This window comes from Tenrec ecaudatus, chromosome 1 (genome assembly GCF_050624435.1).
Source record: "Tenrec ecaudatus isolate mTenEca1 chromosome 1, mTenEca1.hap1, whole genome shotgun sequence".
Taxonomy (NCBI): Eukaryota; Metazoa; Chordata; class Mammalia; order Afrosoricida; family Tenrecidae; genus Tenrec; species Tenrec ecaudatus.
The window spans coordinates 31,891,510-31,914,422 of NC_134530.1; the positions used below are offsets into that span (position 1 = coordinate 31,891,510).

The 22,913-nt window shown below is 47.7% G+C and overlaps 1 protein-coding gene across 1 annotated transcript in view; it reads left to right on the forward strand.

The window, feature by feature from the left end:
• The first annotated feature begins 483 nt into the window (after positions 1 to 483).
• The window catches only part of PARK7 (Parkinsonism associated deglycase), a 32,122-nt gene continuing 9,692 nt past the window's right edge, over positions 484 to 22,913 (forward strand). The window contains exons 1-5 of the mRNA XM_075550623.1: positions 484 to 584; positions 1,672 to 1,832; positions 3,452 to 3,553; positions 7,784 to 7,843; positions 8,812 to 8,881. Coding sequence (XP_075406738.1) covers positions 1,743 to 1,832; positions 3,452 to 3,553; positions 7,784 to 7,843; positions 8,812 to 8,881 — 322 coding nt within the window. The 5' untranslated portion in view covers positions 484 to 584; positions 1,672 to 1,742. The remainder of the gene's footprint in view (positions 585 to 1,671; positions 1,833 to 3,451; positions 3,554 to 7,783; positions 7,844 to 8,811; positions 8,882 to 22,913) is intronic.

Consider the following 22,913-nt stretch of genomic DNA (forward strand, 5'->3'; position numbering starts at 1 on the left):
GGAATAGCCTGAAAGAGCAAAACCTTTAGATGAGAGGTGAAACGGGCGGACACTCCAGGAAATATACCAGCGGCAGTGCAAAGAGAAATAAATATAAAAAACACTAGCAACAAATCTATTTTTAAAAATGCGTCCTACACGTAGCCGCAGCTGTTCCGACACGCCCGACGGCGCGCCTATGCGTTCCAGGAAAGAGCCGGTTCAGCCTGGGAGCCAGTTAGACTGCTATTCCCGGGAGAATTCCGGGCGGATGCATGACGCGGCAGGGCTTCGGGGTTCTTGGGTTTTCCCTGGAACGGAAAACAATCCCTAGAGTCTGAGACCGTCAAGGCGACGTGGAAAAGCGACTCCATCATGCCCCCCCCCCCCAATTTATAGCCCCTTGCGCTCTTCAGCCGGGCCCTCGCCGGACGTGACGCAACGCCTCCCGACGCGACGTGACCCCGCGCGGTCGTGGCGGCGGCGCGCGCCTGCGCAGTGCGGAGCGGGGGCGGGGCCGAGGTGCCCGTTTCCGGCGAAGGCCCGCCTGTCGGAGACGCGCAGCCGAGCGGGCCGTGGCGCCGAGTGCGTAGCAGAGCCGCGAGGTCAGGTCGGGCTCTGGGGGGAGCGCACCGCGGGCGTGCGGGCCGCGGGCGTGCCGGAACTTAGCTGGGTACCCGCCCCTGGTGCGGGGGGCGTCGGAGGGCAGGCCCCCGCCCACTGCAGGCCTCTGCCCTCCGGTGAGGGCCCTGCACCGTGCAGACTCTGGCCCTGGCCAGGGTTTGGTTGCGCTTGATAAACACGCCACTTACGTCTAAGCAAACTTATTTTCGATCGCCAGCCGTCCTAGCGTGCTAAAGAAGAGCGCTTCCCGATTGCCGTGCATAAATTACAAGGCCTCGGCTTGGCTCTAATTAATAGTACCTGGTGCAGCCGTTTCATTGACAATCGGATTTGCTTGGACCACAAACGGTCAGAATAAGACTAGGTTGCAGATGACTCAGAGCTGTTGTGCAAAGAGAGAATGTTGCTGGATTCGACATTTGTGAGGGGGAATTTCCATCGACCATAAAAAAGTGTTAAAACGCGCAACACTTAGTAAATCCTCTTGAAAGTTTTAGTACAGTTACCGAGAAGAAGGAAAAAAATCCCCTGCAAAAAAAATTACAGGCTAATTATTCAAATCCTGAACATTTAATTTTATACCCATAAGGTCACACGAATCACTTTTTGCCCTTGTCATTGTGTGAAATGCGAGACCCATCCATGTACTTGTGTTTCAGAAAGCCTCACTTTACTTTGAGAACTTGAATTTAGGAAACGGTAAACACATGGTGGGAAGATAAAAGCTAAACTGTTAACAGGGGTGTATTTTGTGACACCCTCTGGGAGAAAAACGGGACTTTCTACTCCCGCAAAGAGTTAGTCTTGGAAACTCACAGGGGCAGTTCTACCCTGCCCAGTAGGATTGCTTTGAGTTGGCATCAACTTGATGGCAATGGCAGTGAATTTGTTTCTGAGAGAATTAACAAGCGCTGTGCTTAAGCTTTGGAAATCAGCCAGGAACTGTATAAGCCCACTTGGGGCTACAATTTACCGTTTTTTAGTTGTTTGTGTCATTAGACCCTTTACCCTAGGAAGTAACGTACTCTTTGAAAATGTTCTTAAACCTGAACTTTTTGGCCATTTCAGGGGTGCAGTGAAAGTTGTTTTTTCGAAGCCTTTTCCTAGTACGTCTTTTAAACAAAAGTACAACCCGAAAAATGGCTTCAAAAAGAGCTCTGGTCATCCTAGCCAAGGGAGCTGAGGAGATGGAAACCGTCATTCCTGTGGATGTCATGAGGCGAGCTGGAGTAAGTCCCCCACTGTGGGCTGATCCTCTCTCAGAGAAAGTGGGCTTTTAACAGAGATATCGGATAATAACTATTGAAAATACTGTGTGAGATATTTCCAACCCACATAAAAGCCCGGATATGAGAAGTGCCCATTTATCCAATTAACTATGTGCTCAGAGTGACAGGCAACTGGAAAGGATAGATGAGAAGCTTAGAGGGACAGTGAGTTTGTGTTAATGATGGTGAAAGAGTTTGGAAAAGATGTTGAGAGATGGCCCAACTTGGCAAACAAGTATCACTAGTAGAAATTGCTGAGGTGGAGTGTGGTTTCTTGTTGGTGCTTAGATTTATCCTAAACTCCCTGTTATCGATCCACTGCCTGTATTTAACACTTGTTAACAGCTTGTCATATTTCAGGCCCTTTTCTTAAAGAAGCAATGTTTTAAAGAAAGAGAATTGCAACCTCTGTGTTCTCTTCCCCAGTCCTGTTCGTCTCTGTCCCCAGAGGAGAACACCTGCTGTCCTCAAATCAGTTTCTGTGCGTCCTATGGGTCTTCAAAGCAGCCTTAGATTGTAGCCCCCGTGCTGCGTGTGGATCGGAGCATTCCGTAAGGAGGGCGAACCCACAAAGCTTGGTGTGTGCCACAGCCATGCCAAGCACTCCCTTTCAACAAGCCCGGTTTGGGTTTGGTCCTCCCCGTTTGACAGCTACACAGAATCTCGTTCTCGTGATGACGGTGAGGAAGCTAAGGAGCCAGCACAGAGCTAGTCTTTAACCCTGTGCTGCTCTGACTCTCCCAAGAGCAGCTACATGCAGATCCAGCTGATTCATTTTAAAATCGCTGCTTAACCGTGTGGGAAAAACATTCCACATTTTTAGGTCACTTCCATTTATAGTATTACAGTACTGTAATAAGTTTCCTTGAGCAAATTTGGGGCGTGTTCCCAGTGTATATACCTAAAAGTGGAAGAGGGGTCTTGCTAGGTCAAAGGAGCTTGTCTGCATTGCTGGATTTTGCTAAATGGCTCATCAGTGTACCAATTTGATACTCCGTCAGTAGTATTGGAAAACTCATCTCTAAGTACCAGCTTTTATTATGATCTACCTTAAAATGTCTTGTGCCAGCTGTAATAGCCTTCCATTGTTTTGATGTATATGTTTACCCCCGTGGTGTAGTGAGTTATGCCTGGGGCTGCTACCTCACCACAAAGTCAGCCGTTTGAAACCACCAGCCACTCCTCATCCAGGTTCACTGCCCTGGAAACCCACGGGGCCAGTTCTACTCTGTCCTGTAGAGTCGCTGTGAGTCAGAATTGACTCATGAAAATAATATAAAGCTTAAATGGCCACAGCACCCTTGCAAGGTAGGTTATTAATAAGATCACATCAGTTATTGTCCAATTTGGAACGCTCTGAGGAGGAAGGACGCTGACCAGATAGGATGTGGGGACAGAAGCTGTAATTGGGAGTACCCCAGGCAAACAGGGACAGACCTAGTTATGAAATAGGTTAAGCCGAAAATTCAGCATGGCTCAGTTGTAGTATTTCCTGCCAGAGTGTTTTAAAACAGGCAGCTGTGAAAATGTTAGTGTGTGCTTCTGTTTTCTTAAATGTCACCATGGTGCCTTTCTCCTAGATTAAGGTGACTGTTGCAGGCCTGGCTGGGAAAGACCCGGTACAGTGTAGCCGAGATGTGCTCATTTGTCCTGATGCCAGCCTTGAAGATGCAAAGAAAGAGGTTTGTCCTTCTTACTTGCAATTATTCCTTAATAGAGCTTACTTATTAGTGCTGATTTCTTGAAATACCACCATCTGCCTATAGCTAACGCTTTTGTGCATGCACATTTATTTTAAGAAAGGTAGTTTTCATAAATGCCTTCCCTACTCAACTAAGGCTTGAGAAGGTGAAGGCTCCAACTTCTCTCGCCCTGAGTCCTAAGGGGGTCATGATGGCTTGACAGCACGATGGGGAGATATGGATGGGTGAGGGGTAGCTATTTGGGAGGGTAGGAGAGGAGATAGGATGGGTGGATGGCTGGCTCAATGAAGGGATGAGTACTTGAGAGGGTGGGAAGGTAGACAGGAGTGTAGGTGGATAGTTGAAGGAAGGGGTGTGTACTTGGAAGTTGGGAGGGTAGATAGGAGAGTGGGTGGATATGTGGTTGGATAGAAGGATACATGAATGACTGGGAGGATTGATGCTGTTCTTTCGTCATTCTTGTGGCTACACAGACAGCCTTGTCTGCTGTTACACCTTGTAACTTTATGTAAGAGAATAAATAACCACATTTGTTACTAATTTCATATCCTTTGTTCTAAATCTGCCTTTTTCACATCCCTTTTCAATGACGCAGACATAGTTATGGGACTCATTTACATGGAATAATTCCTACTTTATTAGTGATTGGATTAAGGGAGGAGTAAATTCTTCTTAAATTGTGTAACTTTTCCAGTGTTTTTAGAATGACCGTTCTTAACCCGTGAGCCCTGGTGGGGAGCGTTCCGCATTGGCAGGTCAGCAGGGGCAGAGCATCGCTGCTCCTCGGGGGAGAGAGGAGGCTTTCAGCTCCTGTCAAGAGTTTCCGTCTGGGAAATGCCCCAGGACAGCTCTACTCATAGGGTCACTGAGTTGGAATCGAGTCAGTGGTGGTGAGTTTGGTTTGGGGTTTTTAACTTTTGAGGATGACAGATACCTTTGCGACCCTGGGAAGAAAGCGTTGGGTCCTTTTCTCCAAAAGCCTGCCTGCCCAAACTTGCTGCCTCCCAGGAGGTTGGGTGGATGGGTGGTAGGTGGGATAGCCCTGTGGTGAGGTTGGCGTGGATGGAGCACGGCTCTCAGAGGGCTGTTTCGCTGAGGAGCTGGATCCTCCGGCCGGAACATCATGCCTTTGCTGAACTGACTGTCAGAATGCATGGGGATAGCTGCCTCCTTCCGAACAGAGTCCGGCGTTCCAGTGCTGGATGGGGAGTTGGTGAACAGGCACGGCCATATAAGGGGTAGGAACTGTCCAAATGATGTGCTAGAGGAGCGAACTGGGAGGACATACTCTGCCTCTGCTTGTTTTGGGTCCCAGGAGACGATATTTTAGAGCAACAATTCACTGTGCTTTTGATTTATCGTTCAGTTAGATGTGAAAAGGAGTGAAAGCAATGTAGGACTTCACGTGTCTTCAGTTTCCCTTGGCGTTAGTAAGAATCTGAAGATTAAAAGCTGCATTAAATCTCACACCACCACCACGGAGTTGATTCTGACTCAGGGGCCTTACGAGATCGAACCGAACTGCCTTGTAGGGTTTCAGAGGTTGTAAATCAGGGGTTTTCAACCCCTGAATACAGTTCCTCATGTTGGGGTGAACCCCAACGATACAATTTTGTTCCTACTTCCTAACAAATTTTGTTACTGTTATGAATCTTAATGTAAATTGTAATGTATTCTCTGATGGTCTTAGGCGACCCCTGTGAAAGGGTCATTCGACACACACACCCCTCCCCAAGGGGGTGGCGACCCACAGGTTGAGAACCGTGGCTGTAAATCATTACAGAAGCAAGCTGCCATGATTTTCTCCTGAGGAGCAGCTGGTGGGTTTCAACTGCCAACCTGTTGGTTAGTACCCAAGTGCTTTAACCACTGTGCCACATGGCGCCTCTGCTACGTTAAGTACCCAAACCCACGCTACTGTTGAGTCTGTTCTGACACCGAGCAACCGTTTAGGACAGAGTAGACTTGCTCCTTAGAGTTTCCAAGACGGGAAATGTGTACAGGAGCAGACAGCCTCTTCTTTTTCTGAAAGGGCAACTGGTGGGTTCGAATAGCTGGCCTTGCGGTCAGCAGCCTACCAGGGTTCCTGTTGCAGTAAATTGGTACAAAATATTCCTTTTACAATTTGCTGAATGACTGGAACTTTTTCAGTTTCTCAAAAGGGTTTTAAACCAGTTGCCATTCTTTATTTGAGCAAGCTTGAAATAATGATAGAGTCCTAGGATTTTTTTAAATAAAGTTTTTGTGCCATTTTCCTCCCAAGTTCCAGTTTTAATAAATTTGATGGGTTTTTAAACTAAGTTTTAATTTTTTTTTCCCCAAAGGTTTTGGTGTGCTGTATTTTCTTTCTTTCTTTTTTTGTAAATCATTTTATTGGGAGCTTGTACAACTCTTATCACAATCCATACATCAATCCATTGTGCCAAGCACATTTGTACATATGTTAAAACAATTGTGGATTTGCTGGTAGAAAAATAATTTACACAGAAGACACACACACACACACACAGCCAGTCCCTTTTTTACTTCCTCCATCCACTTCACTCCACACCACGCTCCTGCCCATTCGCAGTTGGTTTATCTTTGAGCCACGGTGTGCACGTAGATCAATAGGAAGGATGTATTTATAACATACGAGGGTAAGTAAAAAACTATGGCCACAAAACACCTGTCTCTGATTAGTGGGCGCCTGCAGACCACCTCCCTCCACAACCCTTGTCTCAGTCCTGTTAGGGCCCCGCCAAGCAGCAACAAAAGGCCCAATCACAGCTGACTTGGAGGGCATCTGCTGGACCAGTGAAAGTCAAGGCCGAGAGGTCAGCTGGAGGATTATGGTGCCTGTTGTGGGAGATTCTAAGGGGCAGTCCCGTTAGATTTTCTTGAAGGAATAAGACCATCAAGGGGCTGCCTTAGGAGGTTTTCAGAAAATGGGAAATGCCGTGGGGTGGGAAAAGACTGGGAAAGTTGTGCTAAGAGATTTTTGTTGTTGTTGTTTTACATCTGAACACACCTCCTGCTCATTCTTCAATGATAACAAGGACTGCCCTGTGAGTATTTCCTGGGAACTTCATCCCACCCACCCTACAGCCCTTCAGACTTTCTTTTATTCCCCAAACTCAAGAAATGCTTAAAGGAGCACAATTTGAGTCTCGGTGTCAGAACTGCTGCTGTAAACGAAGGAGAGAAGACCTTCGAGGAAGGGTCCAGTGGAAGTACTTCACAGGGACTGGAGGCTTCCCAAAGACCCAGCTCCCTGCCCCGCGTCGGCTCTGACTCCTAAGGACCCGATACTTGAGAGTCAGACTGCCCCTGTGGATATCCAGGGTTGTCGATCTTTATTGGGGAAGAAAGCTTCGTCTTTCTCCCGAGGAGCGGCTGGTGGTTTTGAACTTTCTACTATGTGCTTCTCAGTCCAACTTCAATGGAGGATATGTAATAGCCTCACATTTTGGTATTTTTGTTTAACAACGATTTCTATGATTTATAGCTGTACTTTTGGACTTATCCTGAATCCATCCATCCATCGACGCACTTTAAAAAAATTTTGTTTAGCTAAATCAAGATCATATTATACCTCTTATGGGCATCTTTTCATGGTACTCTCTACAGACTCTGCATTTTATTTTGCAGGTTTCAACAGCATTCCAGCATAGGGATTCACCTTCAGGTCTCCTGTTGGCAGAAAGAGCCCTGGTGGCAGGATGGGTTAGGTGTTGGACTGCTCACTGGGTGGTCAGCACTTCAAGCCCACCAGCTGCTCCAAGGGAGAAAGATGAGGCTGTTTGTTCCAATAGCGATTTACGGTCTTAGAAGCCTTCTAGAGCAGCGGTTCTCAACCTTCCTAACGTCACGACCCTTTCATACAGTTCCTCATGTGGTGGTGACCCCCCCAACCATAAAATTATTTTCATTGCTACTTCATCACTGTCAGTTTGCTACTGTTATGAATCGGGCGACCTCTGTGAAAGGGTCGTTCAACCCCCAAAGGGGTCGAGAGACCCACAGGTTGAGAACTGCTGCTCTAGAGGGTCCCAATGCAACAGCATCTACTCGGTGGCAGTGGGTTTTTCTGTTGACAGGTATTTGTTAAGATTACCTCCTGTATTTTGATGGGCCCGCATTTGCATATGAAAGCGACACTCCATTAGCTCTGCAATGCACGTTTACAGTGAAAGATTTTTCACTTCTTCATATTTTGATTTGTTTCAGGGGCCGTATGATGTGGTGGTTCTGCCAGGCGGGAATCTGGGTGCCCAGAATTTATCCGAGGTAAATGCGCTGAAAGGCTGTCTCGGCCGCTGCCGTGGTCTGTTGGCTTCGGGGCACTCACGTGTTTGGGGAGGAGGCTGTGAATGAAATAAGTGAAAGGCACCTAGTGGTGTGTTAGCCTGGATTTTGTTTCCATTGTCTGATGACATTTCTTGTGGAAGTAAGCCGAGTTGCTGGGATTGATAAGCAAGAATTTTCCTCTCGGCAGCGGCAGAAGGATCTGATTGTACATTTGTGCTGAGTGGAGCATAGAAAGAGGAGAGATCGGCTCTCTGCTCCCAGATCAAGAGCCAGGAGAGGACAGTGCTGGAGTTGCCTGTTTGAATCAGAAGTGGCCCCAGAAGAGGCCAGTCCTGCTTCATCTTAGTCTTAAGTGTGGAGGCCCCAGCAGATGGGTTCCCTGCTAGTGCAAACAGACGGTTAATATTCTCGGCAGCCAACCAAAAGGTTAAAGGTTGAACCTACCCCGGATGTCACAGAAGAAAGGCCTGGTGATCACAGGCCCTTGAAGAAGCAGCCATTGACAGCCCTCTGGGACAGTTCTCTGACACCCGTGGAGTTGGAGTCAACTTGAGGGCCACTGGTGCTGGTACCACTTGTGGGCGTTGGGGGGTTGTTTAGGAGAGGTACCAGAAGACCCTCTGAAGCAGGAGTCAGATACTAAGGATGCTGCTTTACCCCACCATCTGAAAACATCCCACCCCCCAATTCCTTCTCTCATCGCAAAGGTCAAATGGGCCCAAGGGATATTGTTTTTTTTGTTTGTTTTTTCAATTCAAAAATGTTAAATGTAAAAAAATGCCCTGCCCTTATAATCATTACCCGAGTGGGGTTAAAAGAATGTAGAAACATGATGAATTTGATCGATTTTTACGTTACTGACTTTGAAATCTGACTAAGAACAACAACCAAAGCAGATTGGCAGTCTGGTGGGTGGAGTTCAGCTTTGCCTTTGCCTCCCCCTGCAGTCGGCCGCCGTGAAGGAGATCCTGAAGGAGCAGGAGAAGCGGAAAGGTCTCATTGCCGCCATCTGCGCAGGTAGGAAGGGCGAGGCCTGCCTTGGGTGAGCGGGTCATAGCTTTTCCTCCTGGGGCGATGGGGCGGCTCGTGGTCCCCGCTTGACACCGCACAAGCTGTGTCTCTTCCAGCTGTTCCGCGCTGCAGGCGGCCTGAAGTAGGTGCTGTTTGAGAAGCTAGCACAAGTGCCCCATTCTTCTGCCTGTCAGCGCCTTCAGGCTGCTTTGTGTGAAACTTAGCGTTTCCGTGTCTGGTTGACCTCAGAGGGAAAGAAGGCCTTGTGGAATTCAGTAAACAGCTCGTCCTAGCACATGTCTGTGCCAGCCTGCAGTCAGCAAGAACCCGTCTGGCCTGGCAGAAGCAGGCAGCCCTGCCCGGGGCCTGACCCGGGAACACAGGCGCCCCGGTGCTTGCCCTCACCTTCCTACCGGGAAGGCACCGCCACTCTGTACATGCCAACCCCCTACACCAGACTGGCATCGCGCGGTGCTTCATCGATGCCCCCACAGCTTTAAAACAGAACCTTCTGTTTCCTGATGTCGTTCTGCACACCCTTGTATGTGGCGTGTCTGTCAGATAATGCTCCGCCATCGTGCACGTTGGCGGTACTATAGTTGGTGCTAGTTGTTGTTCGCCTCGTTTTGTGTTTGGCAAAACAAAACGAACGAATGGATAGTTTGCTAGAACAACATAGGTGTCTTGTCCATTTTAAAAGGCTACTCATAGCAAGACGATGAGAGGCTGGGGGTCCCAGGGCTTTTGACCCGAGTTCTTCAGAGGACCGGTAGGGTCAGAAGGGATAATGGGCAGACGCCCTGTGCCCTCTTTGCCCCTTCCTCTGGGCAAGGTGTGGAGATGCCGACACCGGGGCTTGGCACGTGCCCTCTTGTGTCTTTAGTTTTTTCTCCGTTTACATTTCTAATGTTGATGAGTGTGGGATGGCTCGGGACCTTCATGTTGAAGACCCCCCTTGCAGGCCCTGCCCTTGGACTCCATGGACAGGGGCCTCCCAGCAGGCCTCGGGCCCAGGGTTTCCCTTGCTGCAGGGCACTGTAGTCACCACAGCCCTGGATGGGGACAGAGGCACACGTCCTAGTAGTTGTGTGAGGACTTCACCTTCTGCCCTCCCACCTCGGCGCACAACCTCGTTCTTAGGTTCTTTGGCCAAAGGAAGACAGTTCGGTGCCGTCATTTCTGACTGCTGCCATAGCTAGGCCCGAGACAGGCCCTGCACTGATGTAGCCTCCCTAGTGGGGCGAACCCTCAACCCAGACGGGTCTGTCTGCGGCTATGTTGTTCGGTGCCTTTCCGCCTGCTCCCACTCCCAGCGACCTCCTGCGCAAGAGAACAAGCGTCGCCGGTCCTGCAGCCTCCTCCCCTCCCCACTGCCCTTATGCTTGAGCATGGGTGCAGTCACGGGCTGTTAGCTCATTGGGGGCTGGCCGGGAGCAGGGGCAGTTCAGTCCATAACGTAAGACCGTTACGGGTTTGTTCCCTTAGGAAAGTGAAAATGGCAGGTTAGTCCTCTGTGTCGCTCGGGCAGCAGAATTAACACTCCCATCTGAGTCCCTGTCTTGCTTTGAGGCGAGCCTAAGTGTCCGTCAAGTAGCTTAGTCCAGACGGCATTTGAACGGCATTTGTCGGGAATACGGCAACATTCTGACAAGGTTGGTGCTGTTGAATCTACAGCCGCACTGTTCTGTGGGCTGCACCAACCTAGGAAACTGTCTCCCAGTAAATTGAATAAGTTGTAGTAACTCGGGTGTGACAGAGAGCTACAAGAAAGGAACAGAGGCGCTGGGAGAGGCTCAGAGTTTTAAATTGGCAAATGAAAAGTGGATGATTCCTTTTTTTTTTTAATTAAAGCTGATTTTTATGACTTCTTGTATCTTAGTATGATTTACATTTTTCTGTCTGTTTTTGTCTAATGACTTTTTTACTGGACTTAAATTTTTTCTCATGTATATTTTAGTTTTATTAACATGTGATTCACATACCGTCTAATTCAGTTGTCTGACAATTGTGTGGTCATCACCACGCTCAGTTTTAGAACATTTTCTTCATTCTTGTCCTCAATGTTTAGCTTTCCACTACCCCCCACACCTCCCCTGCCGTAACCCTAAGAAAACTATTAATCCAGTTACCGTCTGTGTAGATTTACCTATTTAGGGTTTCATATAAAGAAAAACATACCCCCTTCCCCCACAACAATAACAAAATAAAACACTGGGAAACCTCAATCCAAAAGAAAGCATAAAATAATAAAAACCAGAACGAATTTAAAATAAGTAAAAAGGAAGAACAAATGATAAGGTGTTACATTTTAATCTAATTACGTTAGTGTTAATCCACTCCTCAGAGCACTGTGTCTGATAACCAGGCTGTTCACATCCCTGGTCAGTGGGCAGAGGGCATTCTCCAGAGACTTAATTTACTTGGGGACATTGCAAATTGGCTGTGGGCTTTCACAGTCATCACAGACTTCTGCAAACTGGGTACTTAGAATTGAAGCTCTAATGCAGTTCCCCCGCTCCAGTGTTGGATTTTATTCTTTAGAGTTCTTGGATCGCTTAGTGCTTCTTCCATGTGGACTTAGCTGACACTTCGCTGAGATGGCTACTTGTTTTATGATAAGCTCTATTCTTTCCTGCAGCCACGCACCAGAGAAGTAAGAATATTTTATAGTATTGTGGTTTTCAACTCAAAGCTCACTGCCATCGAGCTGATTCCAGTGTTTAGCAGCCTTACAGGACGATGTGGAACTGCCCTTTCTCCATTCATTATGAGTTACAAGGCTATAAAGTTTTATGAGGGCAGAAAGCCTCATGTTTTTTCCTGTGGGGAAGCTGGTGGGTTTGAATCGTCACCTTTGTCGTTAGCCCACCCAGGGCACCATGGTGTTGTAATTAGGAGTTGAGAACTGTTCTATTGAACTAAGAGAAATTAAAAGAGAGACGCTTTCTTGGGAGTCAAACAAAATAAGACCCACTTAGGCCTGGAGAGGGAGCTCTGTGGCCTAGAGGTTTCCACGTTGGGCCTCTTAACCACAAGGTCAACCATTTGAAACCTCCAGCTTCGCCTTGGGAGAAAGCAGGCTTTCTATTCTGGTAAAGATTTACAGTCTTGAAAACCCACAGGGGCAGTTCTACCCTGTCCTATAGGGGCGTTATGAGTCGGCTTCAACGAGGTGGCAGTGAGTTGTGGAGTTTGGTTTGTGCTGGCCCTGGGGTGAGGAAAGTGAAGGAGCATTTGCCTGGTGCTCTGGGTTAGGTGACCATTCACCAGGGTGCACTGCGTCCCTGTGCTAAGCCACCACACGGTGGCACTGTGGTCCTCCTCTTGACTGCGCAGAGGGCTTCGGCCCACTTGATCCTGGGAGAACAGAAAAGCCTCCTTTCTCCTGCTTCCGGAGGGCAGACTCGACAACATACCTATCAATCCGAGTTTCAAAAAGTTCTAAGTGTTTTGTACCCTTGAGTCAATTTTCTATTCACTGTGATGTCAGAGTAGAACTGCCCCACGGGGTTTCCCAGGCGGCCAGCTAGCCCCGAGCGTGCACTTAGTCCCCGCATCCCTGGGAGCATTGAGTTATCTCTGAATTGTCCAATCAGATGCCCGAGCCTCAGAAAGCAATACGTACAAGTGTACTATGCTGAGTAACAAGCAGACAAATGTCTAAATCCAACAACAGGATACATTTCTTAGTATTCCCGCCGGCCTCAGTGTCAGCCCTTAGAGTCAATGCCTTGTGTGACCCTGCAGGGCAGAGGAGAACTGCCCCATGGTCACTGCCCCTCTCCTGGGTCATTCGAATCGCCAGCCTGTGAGGTAGCATCTGAGCCCCTAACCACTGCACTGCCCAGCCATGATTACTTGGAGGTAGGAGCTTCGAAGCTTATTTTATTGGCTCTCCTCATCTGTGAGGATTTGTTTCTTGGTTCTTACACTGCTGTAAAGTAAGAATTAAAAGAAAGTAATTGATGTATCTCTTTGAATAGAAATTGATGGGTTATATTTATATGATTTTTGCAGCCTTCAGACAGGAAAATTTGAAGTTTTATGGACTTAGAATTCACACAGCATGCAATCCAACAGTTCAGACGTGTCTAAGGCATCGTGCAGGCGTCACCACAGTCGATTTTATAGCATTTTCTTCTTCCTTGTCCTCACCATTAGCCCCCACTTTCCCCACCTCCCCTGCTCTTTTTAATGAAGACTGCCACCATTCACAACTGTCTGGTACGTGGTGAATTATATGCAGTGTAAACTAAGTAGAGTGGAAAGGACCTAATTGTAAGGACTAAATTCATAAAACTCGTAGGAAAACATGTAAAGGTCTTGCTCTGGGTTGTAGTTACCTTACAGTGGGTTCTTGGCCACGTGACAAAGCATCACTTAGAAAAGACAAGACTGATCAATTAGATTCCATCCAAATGAGAAACTTCTGCATCGAAGAACTTCATCAACAAAGTGAAGAGACCTGCCAGTTGGGGAGGAAAGTGTTCAGGAGCCCTGTATTGGATAAGCATTTACTGTACTATTCTATAAAGAACCCCAGACAGTGTAGCAACAGAAAGAGAAACAACCCAATTGAAAAATGGGCAGAGGACATGAATAGGTAGTCCACTAACACAGGCCATGCAAATAGCCAACAAGTTCCTTCCCTGTCATTCGTTTGTTGCTAGGTACCCTCAAATCAGGTCCACCGAAGGGAAACCCTGCTGGGTCCCATGCCACCATCACTTGTTGAGCTGTGGCTGAGTCTGCTGCAGCCTCTGTGTGGGTCCATCTCATCTGCTGCTGCAGCCTCTGTGTGAGTCCATCTCATCAGGGCCTTCCTCCTCTCCACTCACCCTCCTATTTTCCCAGCATGACGTCCTCCAGGGACTGGTCCAAAGTACACGAAAGGAGAGCTCACTGTACTTGCTTCTCCAGTGCATTCTGGATATACATCTTCCCACCCAGAACTATTTTTTTCTTCTGGCAGTGTGTGGTCTGTGCTGTATTCTTGGACAACACTCTCATTCCAACACATCAGGTCTTCTCTGGCCCTTCAGCGTTTACATGCATTTGAGACTGGAAACACCCTGGCTTGGATCAGGTGCACTTCAGTCCTCACTGGCATCTTCACTCTCTCATACTGAAAAGAGGTCTTTGGCAGCACATCTGCCCCGGACAATGTGCACGTCAGTTGATTTTTCTGACTGCTGCTTCCATGAGTGTTGATTGTAGATCCAAGTGAAAGGAAATTTCTTGACATTTCCACCTTTCTCGGTTCATCATAATCATGATTACTGGTCCAGCTGTGAGCATTTTGTTCTCTGTATGTTGCAGGTTTCATCCATATTGAGGGCTATAGTGTTTGGTCTTCACCTGTGAGTGCCTGAAGTCCTCTCTGCTTTCAGCAAGCAAGGTTGTATCAGTCTGCCTCTCGCAGGTTTGTAATGAGTCTTCCTGCAGTTTTGCTGCTGTGTTCTTCCAATGGTCCTGCTTCCCAGGGGCTTTGCTTGGCATCCTGATTGAATATGTGTGGGGAATAGATAAACCCTGACCCACGCCTTCCCTGACTTTTTAAATCATGCCACATCCTCTTTGTCTGTTGACTGGCTGCGTCCCGTCTCTGCGGGAGCACAAGGAAGCGGTGTGCCGTTCTCATTCTCCACCGAGTTGTCCCGTCATTTGTTATGTTCCGCACAGCTTAGTGCCACGGCCGAGTCAATAAAACACAGGCAAACATCTTTCCGGTGTGTACTGCTTTCACCAAGATCTGTCTGGCATCGGTATTGATGTTGCTTTGTTCCAAGTTTTCTTCTAAATCCAGCTTGAATGTCTGACAGCTCCTTGCCTGTGTTTTGCTTGCATCTGTTTTTCACTTCTCTACAGCAAAGCGTTACTTAATGTCTAATATCAATGGTGTTTTCTAATAGATCATCTTTCGTTGGGGTGGGGACAAATATGTAGCTCTTGCGGTTGGTTGGCCAGGTAGCTGTCTTCCAAATTTCTTGGCATAGACGAGCATCAAATGTTTGTTGAACCAGCCCAGTCAGAACTTCATCAGTTCCTGGAGTCTTGTTACTTTGCTGATGCCTCAGTACAGCTTAGATCTTTCTTGAAACTCTCGGTTCTTGATCTACTTCCTGAAATGATGGGATGCTGACTAATTCTTTTAGGTACGATGATTCTGCATTCCTCTTCTGTCTCCTTTTCTGTATTAAAAAAACAAACAAACCTCCTTATTGTGAGTTGGATGGAGGTTTACAGAAAAACCAGTTTCCATTCAACAGCCCACATACATTTCACTTCCTCTCACTGATGGCAATCACCGCAACGGAGCGATACGGATCCTGCCTCCTCCCTGTGTGTCCTGTGCCTGCCTCTCCTCCTCCTCAGACCCCTCTGAGCTTTGTCCTGAGGTCAAGGTTGCTCTTGTGATCTAAAGCGATTGAAGATTTTAAGCTGTGTGTACCTTGCAAGCGTTATTGTTTCCCTTATAGACCTGCCTGTGTGGCTGAAAATTGAGCAGAGGGAGAGCGTTCATGTTCAGACCTGAAGGGGGGACTAGGGGTTGTAGTCTCAAGGGGTTCCACCAGGCTCTGACCAGTAAGCCTAGTCCCTTTTTTATGAATTTTTTATTCCACAATTTTTCTCTCTCTCTCAAGGACCCAATGTGATCCCCCTCAGAGCTGTTGGTAGTGCAGAGACTAATGCTGTGTGGTCCATTAGGCCATTGGGATAATTAATTCTTGCCATGTGTCTTCTTGTCTCAGGACAGACAGCCCATGGGTTGACCCCAGTTGTTACTCAGTAAAGGAAGATGATGCACAACACTGACTTTGTGGGCTGTTATGCCAGTTGACCTTGGTGTCCCCTGAGCCTGTGTGCCTTTTCACCTTCAAGTACTCTCTATTGCACTTAATACATTTGTCAAATCTGTGAGTCCATTCTTGGAATCATTGTTCAAACTCATCTGTTTGGGTGACTGACAACCCCTCCCTTGTTTTTCTTCACCTCTTCTCCGTCATTAAATCGCTGTCCTTCCAGGTCTCTTCATTCATGGAAAACAAGAAGCTGCACAATGCTAAACGTCAGGCCTTGTTTGTCACATACTATTATACAATCTTTTCAGAACTTCTAAATAGAAATCTTGAATAACAGTCTGACCTGTGGGATGAACTTCAAATGCTCTAACTCCCTCACATAAAAAAAACCAAATGACTGCATGACCTTCCTGTTGAAGAGCCACATGGAGCCACGCTGATGGTAGCCAGGGTCCTGGTGATGCTTCCACCGCCATTGAATCCATGGGACTTTCCACCCACGGCCTGCACTCAGCACCATTGCATGTGCTGCGTGAGCCTGAAGAGGAATTCATGGACTAGTATCAAATATAGGGGCGAATATCGAAAACTAGTCTGGGATGTTTTATCGATGCATTAAAAAAAAAGAGAGCATCGTTTTTGGGAGGCTACCCCTTGTACCCTTTGGAATCTTCTGTACAGTTCTTTGGCTTCATTCCTTCCATTTGCTTTAGCCACTTCATGTTCAAGAGCACATTTCAGAGTCTCTTCTGACATCCATGTTGGTCTTGCCATTCTTCCCCGTCCTTGGGGTGCCTTTTTAGTTCCTCGCATGTGCTCTCCTTGGGGCCATTCTTCAGCTTCTTTGATCATCAGTCATTGGTGTTGAGTGCGTCAAACCTATTTTTGAGTTGGTTTCCAAGTTCATGTGTGATCTCCTCAGGGTGATGTGCTGAGCCACTGACGGTCTGTTCACCAGGTGGCCCCTGACTTTTCTGACTGATGGTATCGAGCTTCCACAGATGCCATGAGTCGCTAGGGAAATGCCAGTCAAAACCCCAGTGAGGTCCCGCTTCACACCCTGCACGATGGCTGGGATGAAAAACCTTAAGTCTTGGCAGGAATGTGGAAAATCCTAACTCATCCATTACTGGTGGGAGTATGAAATGGCTTAGATATTATGTAAAACAGTTTGGTCTGTGGTTAAACATAGAGGCACCCTATGACCCAGCTGGTCTCCTCTTAGGACTGTACCCAAAAGAATTGAAAGCAGGAAAGGAAACAATTTGGTAGCATAGTGGTTACACATTGGGCTGCTAACTGCATGGTCAACAGTTTGACACCATCACCAGCTTGCTTCTTGGGAGAAAGACAGGTCAAAATCCTGTAAATAGGTACGGTCTCAAACTCACTGGGGCAGTTCTACCCTGTCTTAGAGGGTTGCTGTGAGTTGGTATCAACTCAGTGGCAGTGAGAGAACAAAAAGATTGCTATTAGTTCCCCTACTTACTACCCCTGCCCCCCCATCTCCCCTGCCATGCTTTTGCCCCTAGGCAATTGTGAATCCAGTTCCTGTCTCCATAGACTTAGCTACCGTGGATTTCATATACAGAAAATCATACAAAACACAGGAAGCAATCAACAAAATAGAACAGAAAATTTGAAAAGAAAGCAGAAAATATTAAAAACTGAAACAACTGTAAAATGGGTCCAAAAGGTGGTCAACTCATACGGTGTAGCATTTTAACCAAACTGCATCTGCCCTAATCGACGCTGCTCTCTAATAGCAAGGCTGCTCACATCCCTCAGCTTTGGTCGGGGGCCTCACGGGAGGCTTCAGCCATGTGGGGACACCCAATCGTTTGGGGCTTCCACTGTCACCCATAGCCTTCTGCAAACCAGGTATTTACAGCATAAGCTCTGGCACGGCCCCTCTTTTTCACTTGGATTTTATTATTTACAATCCTTGGCTCACAGGCTTGTATGCGTCTTCCATGTAGATTTAGTTGATGGCTCGTTTAGATGGCTGCTTATTTTAAGACGAGCCTTTAAGACCCCAGATTCTATTCTTTTCTGATAGCTGGGCATCATCTGGTGTCTTCAGCACACTTTGCTGTCGCACCCGTCTCTTCAGTGACCTCTTCATGAGGCCAAGTATCAAGCAGGGCTGTGTCCTAAGAAGTAATTGTTCTTTGAGACTAGAAATAAGTGAAAGCCCCAAATCTAGCCATAGATGTATAATTTATTTGGTTCATCCGCATTTTATTGAAGAAAACATTCTCAATCCTCCTGTGGCATAATGGATTCTATTTATGTTGTTAGGTGCCATTGAGCGGCTCTGACCCATAGTGACCCTGTGCACAACAGAACAAAACACTGCCTGGCCCGCCATCCTCACAATTGTTCCTCTGTCTCAGCCCTTTGCTGCAGCAACTGTGTCAGTCTTTCTCACTGGGAGCCTTCCTCTTTTTTCCACGCCTCCACTGACCCAACAGATGTCCTTCTGCAGGGACTGGGCTCTCCTGACAGTATGCCCACAAAACGTAAGATGAAGTCTTGCCATCCTTGCATCTAAGAAGCACTGTGGTCTTACTTCTTCCAATACAGATTCGCTTGTCCATGGTATTTTCAATAACCGTCTCCAGCACCACAATTCAAATGCATGCATTCTATAGTCGTCCTTCTTCAGTGTCTAGCTTTCCCAGGCATATGATGCAACGGAGAGTACCATGGCTTGGGGCAGGTACACCTTAGTCCTCCAAGTAGCATCCTTGTTTTTCAGTGCTCTGGAGAGGTCTGTGCACCAGACTCACCCAGTGCAACTTGCCGTTTGCTCTCTCGACTGCTGCGTCTCTGAGCATTGCTCGTTAGCCCTAAGCCGGACAAAACCCTTGACAGCTTCCATCTTTTATCCAGTTACTGTGATGCTACAGACTGGTCCGGTTGTGAGGACTTGGGTCTTCTTGGCATTGAGCTGTGACCCACACTGATCCTCATCAGCAAGGGCTTCAGGTCCTCACACTGAGCGGGCAGGGTGGTGTCATCTGCAGATCGCAGCTTATTAATAAGCCTTCCTCCCATCCTGCTGATTTGCTCATACAGATTGCGTAAGAATGGTGAGAGAATACAACCCTGACACACGTCTTTCCTGATTTTAACCCACGCAGTATTCCCTTGATCCATTCACACAACTGCCATTGGCAGGTTTCACATGAGCACAGTGAAGCGTTTGGAATTCCCATTCTTGTCGGGGTATCCATAGTTTGTCACGGTCCGCGCCGTTGGATCGTTCTCATAGTCGGTGGGACACAAGCAGACATCGTTCTGGTCTTCTCTGCTCCGCCAAGACCCCTCTGCTGTCAGCAGTGCTGCCCCGTGCTCCACATCCTCGTCTGCGTCTGACCTGAGCCTCTGGCAGTTCCTTGGAAATGTTCTACTGCAACCGTTGTTGATGATCTTCAGCAATATTTTTTTTCCTACCCCATCCCCTTGTCACCCCTCCCTCCTTCCCCCTTCAGCAATATTTTACCTGCATGTGACATCAATGATTTTGTTCTATAGTTTGAGCATTCTGTTGGGTCACCTTTCTTTAGAATGGGCACAAATATGGATCTCTTCCGGCCACGTGGCCAGGCAGCTAGCTGTCTTCCAAATTTCCTGACATAAGATGAGCGCTTCCGGTGCTTCATCGCCTTGTTGAAACATTTCAGTTGCTAGTCCATCAATTCCTCATTTTTGTTTAATGCTTTCGGGACGGCTTTCATTGGGTACCCTCCAAGCGAGCAATCTGAGCCAAAGCCCAACAACCACCAAATTCCATAGCCTTGGGATAGCAGTCTTCTGCTGCTGCTCACGCCAGGCCACTTCAGCCCTAAGTCCAAGTCCGTTCCTTAAGTGTGCGTCTGAGGTAAAGCCCTGTTCCTTAGTGGGACTTCCACCTAGAATCCCTCTGTTGTGGCCTAAGAAGGATGTTGTGTGCCTTGAAAGGACAGAGTCCAAAGTCACAGTAGTCTACAACGCAAGGCCTGCATCACCACGGACTGGACAGAAGTGTCCAATTAGAAACATTAAGACAAAGTAAACCAGCGGACTGCCATCGCTTCCATTCGCACTCACAGCTATGGGCGTCCTCCTCCCTTGGCCTCTCGATAAGTACTACTAAGCATCTCTTCCCCAATAGGTTGTTCCACTGGGCTTACCACCCACAGAAGTGCCATCGCTTTCTCGAAGACATACCTGCCCTCCTCCCCTAGCCTGGACTCGAATTTCCAGTACAGTTTGCTTATCGCTCCTGTAGGAGTGTCAGTTGATTGGAGGTGACCTTAGCTCAGGGTTGTATGGCAGCAACTGATGGTCTTTTCCTGCTTCCCATATCAAGAAACTGATTGTAGCAGAGATGAGGTCTCCTCCGTGGAAGTGGATTTGAAGATGTGCATCTAAGAGGGGTGATTTAGGGCTCGCGGGCACCAGGCAGGTTCCCTGCGTGTTGCTTGGGTGATCAGACGAGAGCCGGAGCCTGCCTCCACCTAGGCGTTTGTCCTCACAGCAGAGAGCTCCTACAATACCTGTCCTTTGGTGATTGACTAGCGTCACTCGGCATAATGTTCTCCAAGTCTCCTTGTCGTGAGGTGTCTCGTGGTTTCATCGCTGTTTGTTAAGGGATGCACGGTACTCCATTGTGTGGCTGCCCCGTGGTCTCTATCCGTTCTCTACTGAGGTGCGTGTGGGCTGTTTCTTGGAAACAGGTTCTTGTATACCATGTTCACTGCAGCGTTTGCTACCCCAGCCAAAAGGTGGAAGCAACCTAACATCTGTCCCCACATCAGTGGATAAGCAGAACGGGCGCCCCCAGGGGACTATTCCTTCGCCATAAGGAGAAGTTTTGATGTACGTTATAGCTAGATAAACCTTCAAAACAAGATGCTAAACTAAGCCAGACACAGAAGGACAAATACTGTATGATCCTACTTCCTTGCAGTAGAGATCAACGCTTACTAGTTGTTACCAAGGGCAGTCTTGACTAGCCCCTGAAAGGTCAGTGGTTCAAACCCACCAGCCTTTCCAGAGGAGAAAGACATGGCAGTGCTACTCGGTCACTGCATTTGGGTTGCTTTACCAAGGGCTGGAGGGAGGGGGAAAGGAGGTCATTGCTTAGGGGGTGCCGAGTTTCTCTTAAGGGTGGTGGAAATTTTAGAAACAGGTAGTGCATGGTGTTGGTTGCACAACGTGATTATCATAATTAATGTGACTAAGTTGTACACGTAAAAATATTGAAATGTAAATTTTTTGTTATATATATTTCTGCGACACCACACCCTCCCGCCCACCCTCCAGGGGTAGAGACAGACTTGTACTTGATAAACCAGGATTGGTCTGCCTGACACCTGATCCTGGGTGGGAAGCTTACGGAATGAGAGAGTTGTTTGTTCGTCATAGTCCCTTGACCTGAGTAGCCTAGATGTTGGTTATGTAATGATTTTTTCTTAAGAATCTGGCTGGAAAATGGAAGCCGCATACAACCAGGTGTCGAGGTTCACTGAAGTCAAGTCTGCAGCCTGAAGCATAGGCCCTTAGCCTAGCTGGTCTCCTCACTGTTACACAGCTTGTTCAGAGAGGTGTGAGATGAGGCCTTAAAAGTCTTTCAAGAACATGCTTTGGATTTGGAGAAACCAGGTAAAATAACTAAAGGAAGCTTTAAGATAATACAGTAACAATGAGAACTCCCAAGAAAACAACTTTTAAAAAGAGATGAGGCAACAAAGATCCTTACAGTAGAACCCTTTTTGAGGTTTAGCCTTTATTTGCGTAATAGTAGATGCAGAATGTACTCACTCCGCACTGATGTGGTTGGGTTCTAATGACCAGGCTGTTAGACAAATTGGGCATTATGGGAGCAGGCGTCCTCAAACTATGGCCCACGGACCACCGCCGAGGGCACTTATCCAGCCCGCCAGGTGTTTTTGCCCCCTTTGTTTTTTACTTCAAAATAAGATATGTGCAGGGTGCATAGGAATTTGTTCTTAGTTTGTTTGTTTTTTTTAATTATAGTCTGGCCCTCCAACGGGTCTGAGGGACAGTGAACTAGCCCCCTGTTTAAAAAGTTTGAAGGCTCCTGACCCAGACCCTCCGAACTTCAGGCCCTGCCATTCATTGGGATCCTGGGCGCAGCTGCTGGCCTGGACACACAGTTGGTGGCTCTGAGGCTCAGGCAATCAGCAGGGCTGCAGGTCAAGATGGCCAGTGGAAATTGCTTCAGCCTATCAGAGCTGAACGCCCCCCTCCTCCCTCACTGAAACCAAGAGCAAGCTGTTGGCTTCTGAACGTGGACGCTGAGGACAAGAGCCTGAAGACTCAGTGCTGCTCAGGGCGCTCAGCCACCCAGGCTAGGGCGGGGTGTCGCTCTGCTGCAGCCCCTAGACCCCGAATGACCCCTAGTGCCCACCTGGCTGCAGAATGTGGTCTCTCTAGGATTATTGAGTATCGGGAGTATGGTAGCAACCACCTCCCACACATGGCTCGGTTTGCCTCTTTCGCACTCGGCAGGCCCGGGACTGGCCCTTCACCCCTGGCTGGGAGCCTGACCCGTGTCGTGGCTCTGCACACTGGGAGTTGAGCTGACTGGGAAACCCAGGTTACTGTACAAAACAGAGAGTAATGTTTTTGACAGTGGTCATCAATGTAAAATGTGAGATAATGCGACACTAAGTTAGGAGCAGGTGTGATTATTCATGGAAGTGATTGCTTTTGCATTTTTAACACTTGTATAACAATCTCAAGTTGGCGCCTACTTTTCTTTCTAACTTCATTGTAAGCAGAGCAAGACAGAGTATCACAAACTCCCATTTGTGTGTGATTATTTTTAAGTCATTTTAATAAAGAGAAGCTAGGGTTTGTCGTCTCAGACTTATCGATGTTTTAAAACTTCCTCATTAATGGCAGAAATAATGTTCTGTTTATGTTGATCATCTCAACCAGTGACCAAGGAGCCACTGGTGGCGCAGTGGTTAAGTGCTTGGCGAGAACCCAGAGTTTGGCTTAATTCCACCCAGTGCTTCCACAGCAGAAAAGACCTGGCAAACTGGGCCTAGAAAAACCACAGCTGGTGAGGCAGCTCAGCTCTGTCACACAGGGTCACTGTGAGTCGAAATCAGCTTCAAGCGGCAGCGGCGATTCGTCATCAGTTGCCTGAGGTTGCTGCCGACTCCCGTGACTCTGTGTGTCAGAATAGGATTGTGCCTTATCGGGTTTTCAGTGAC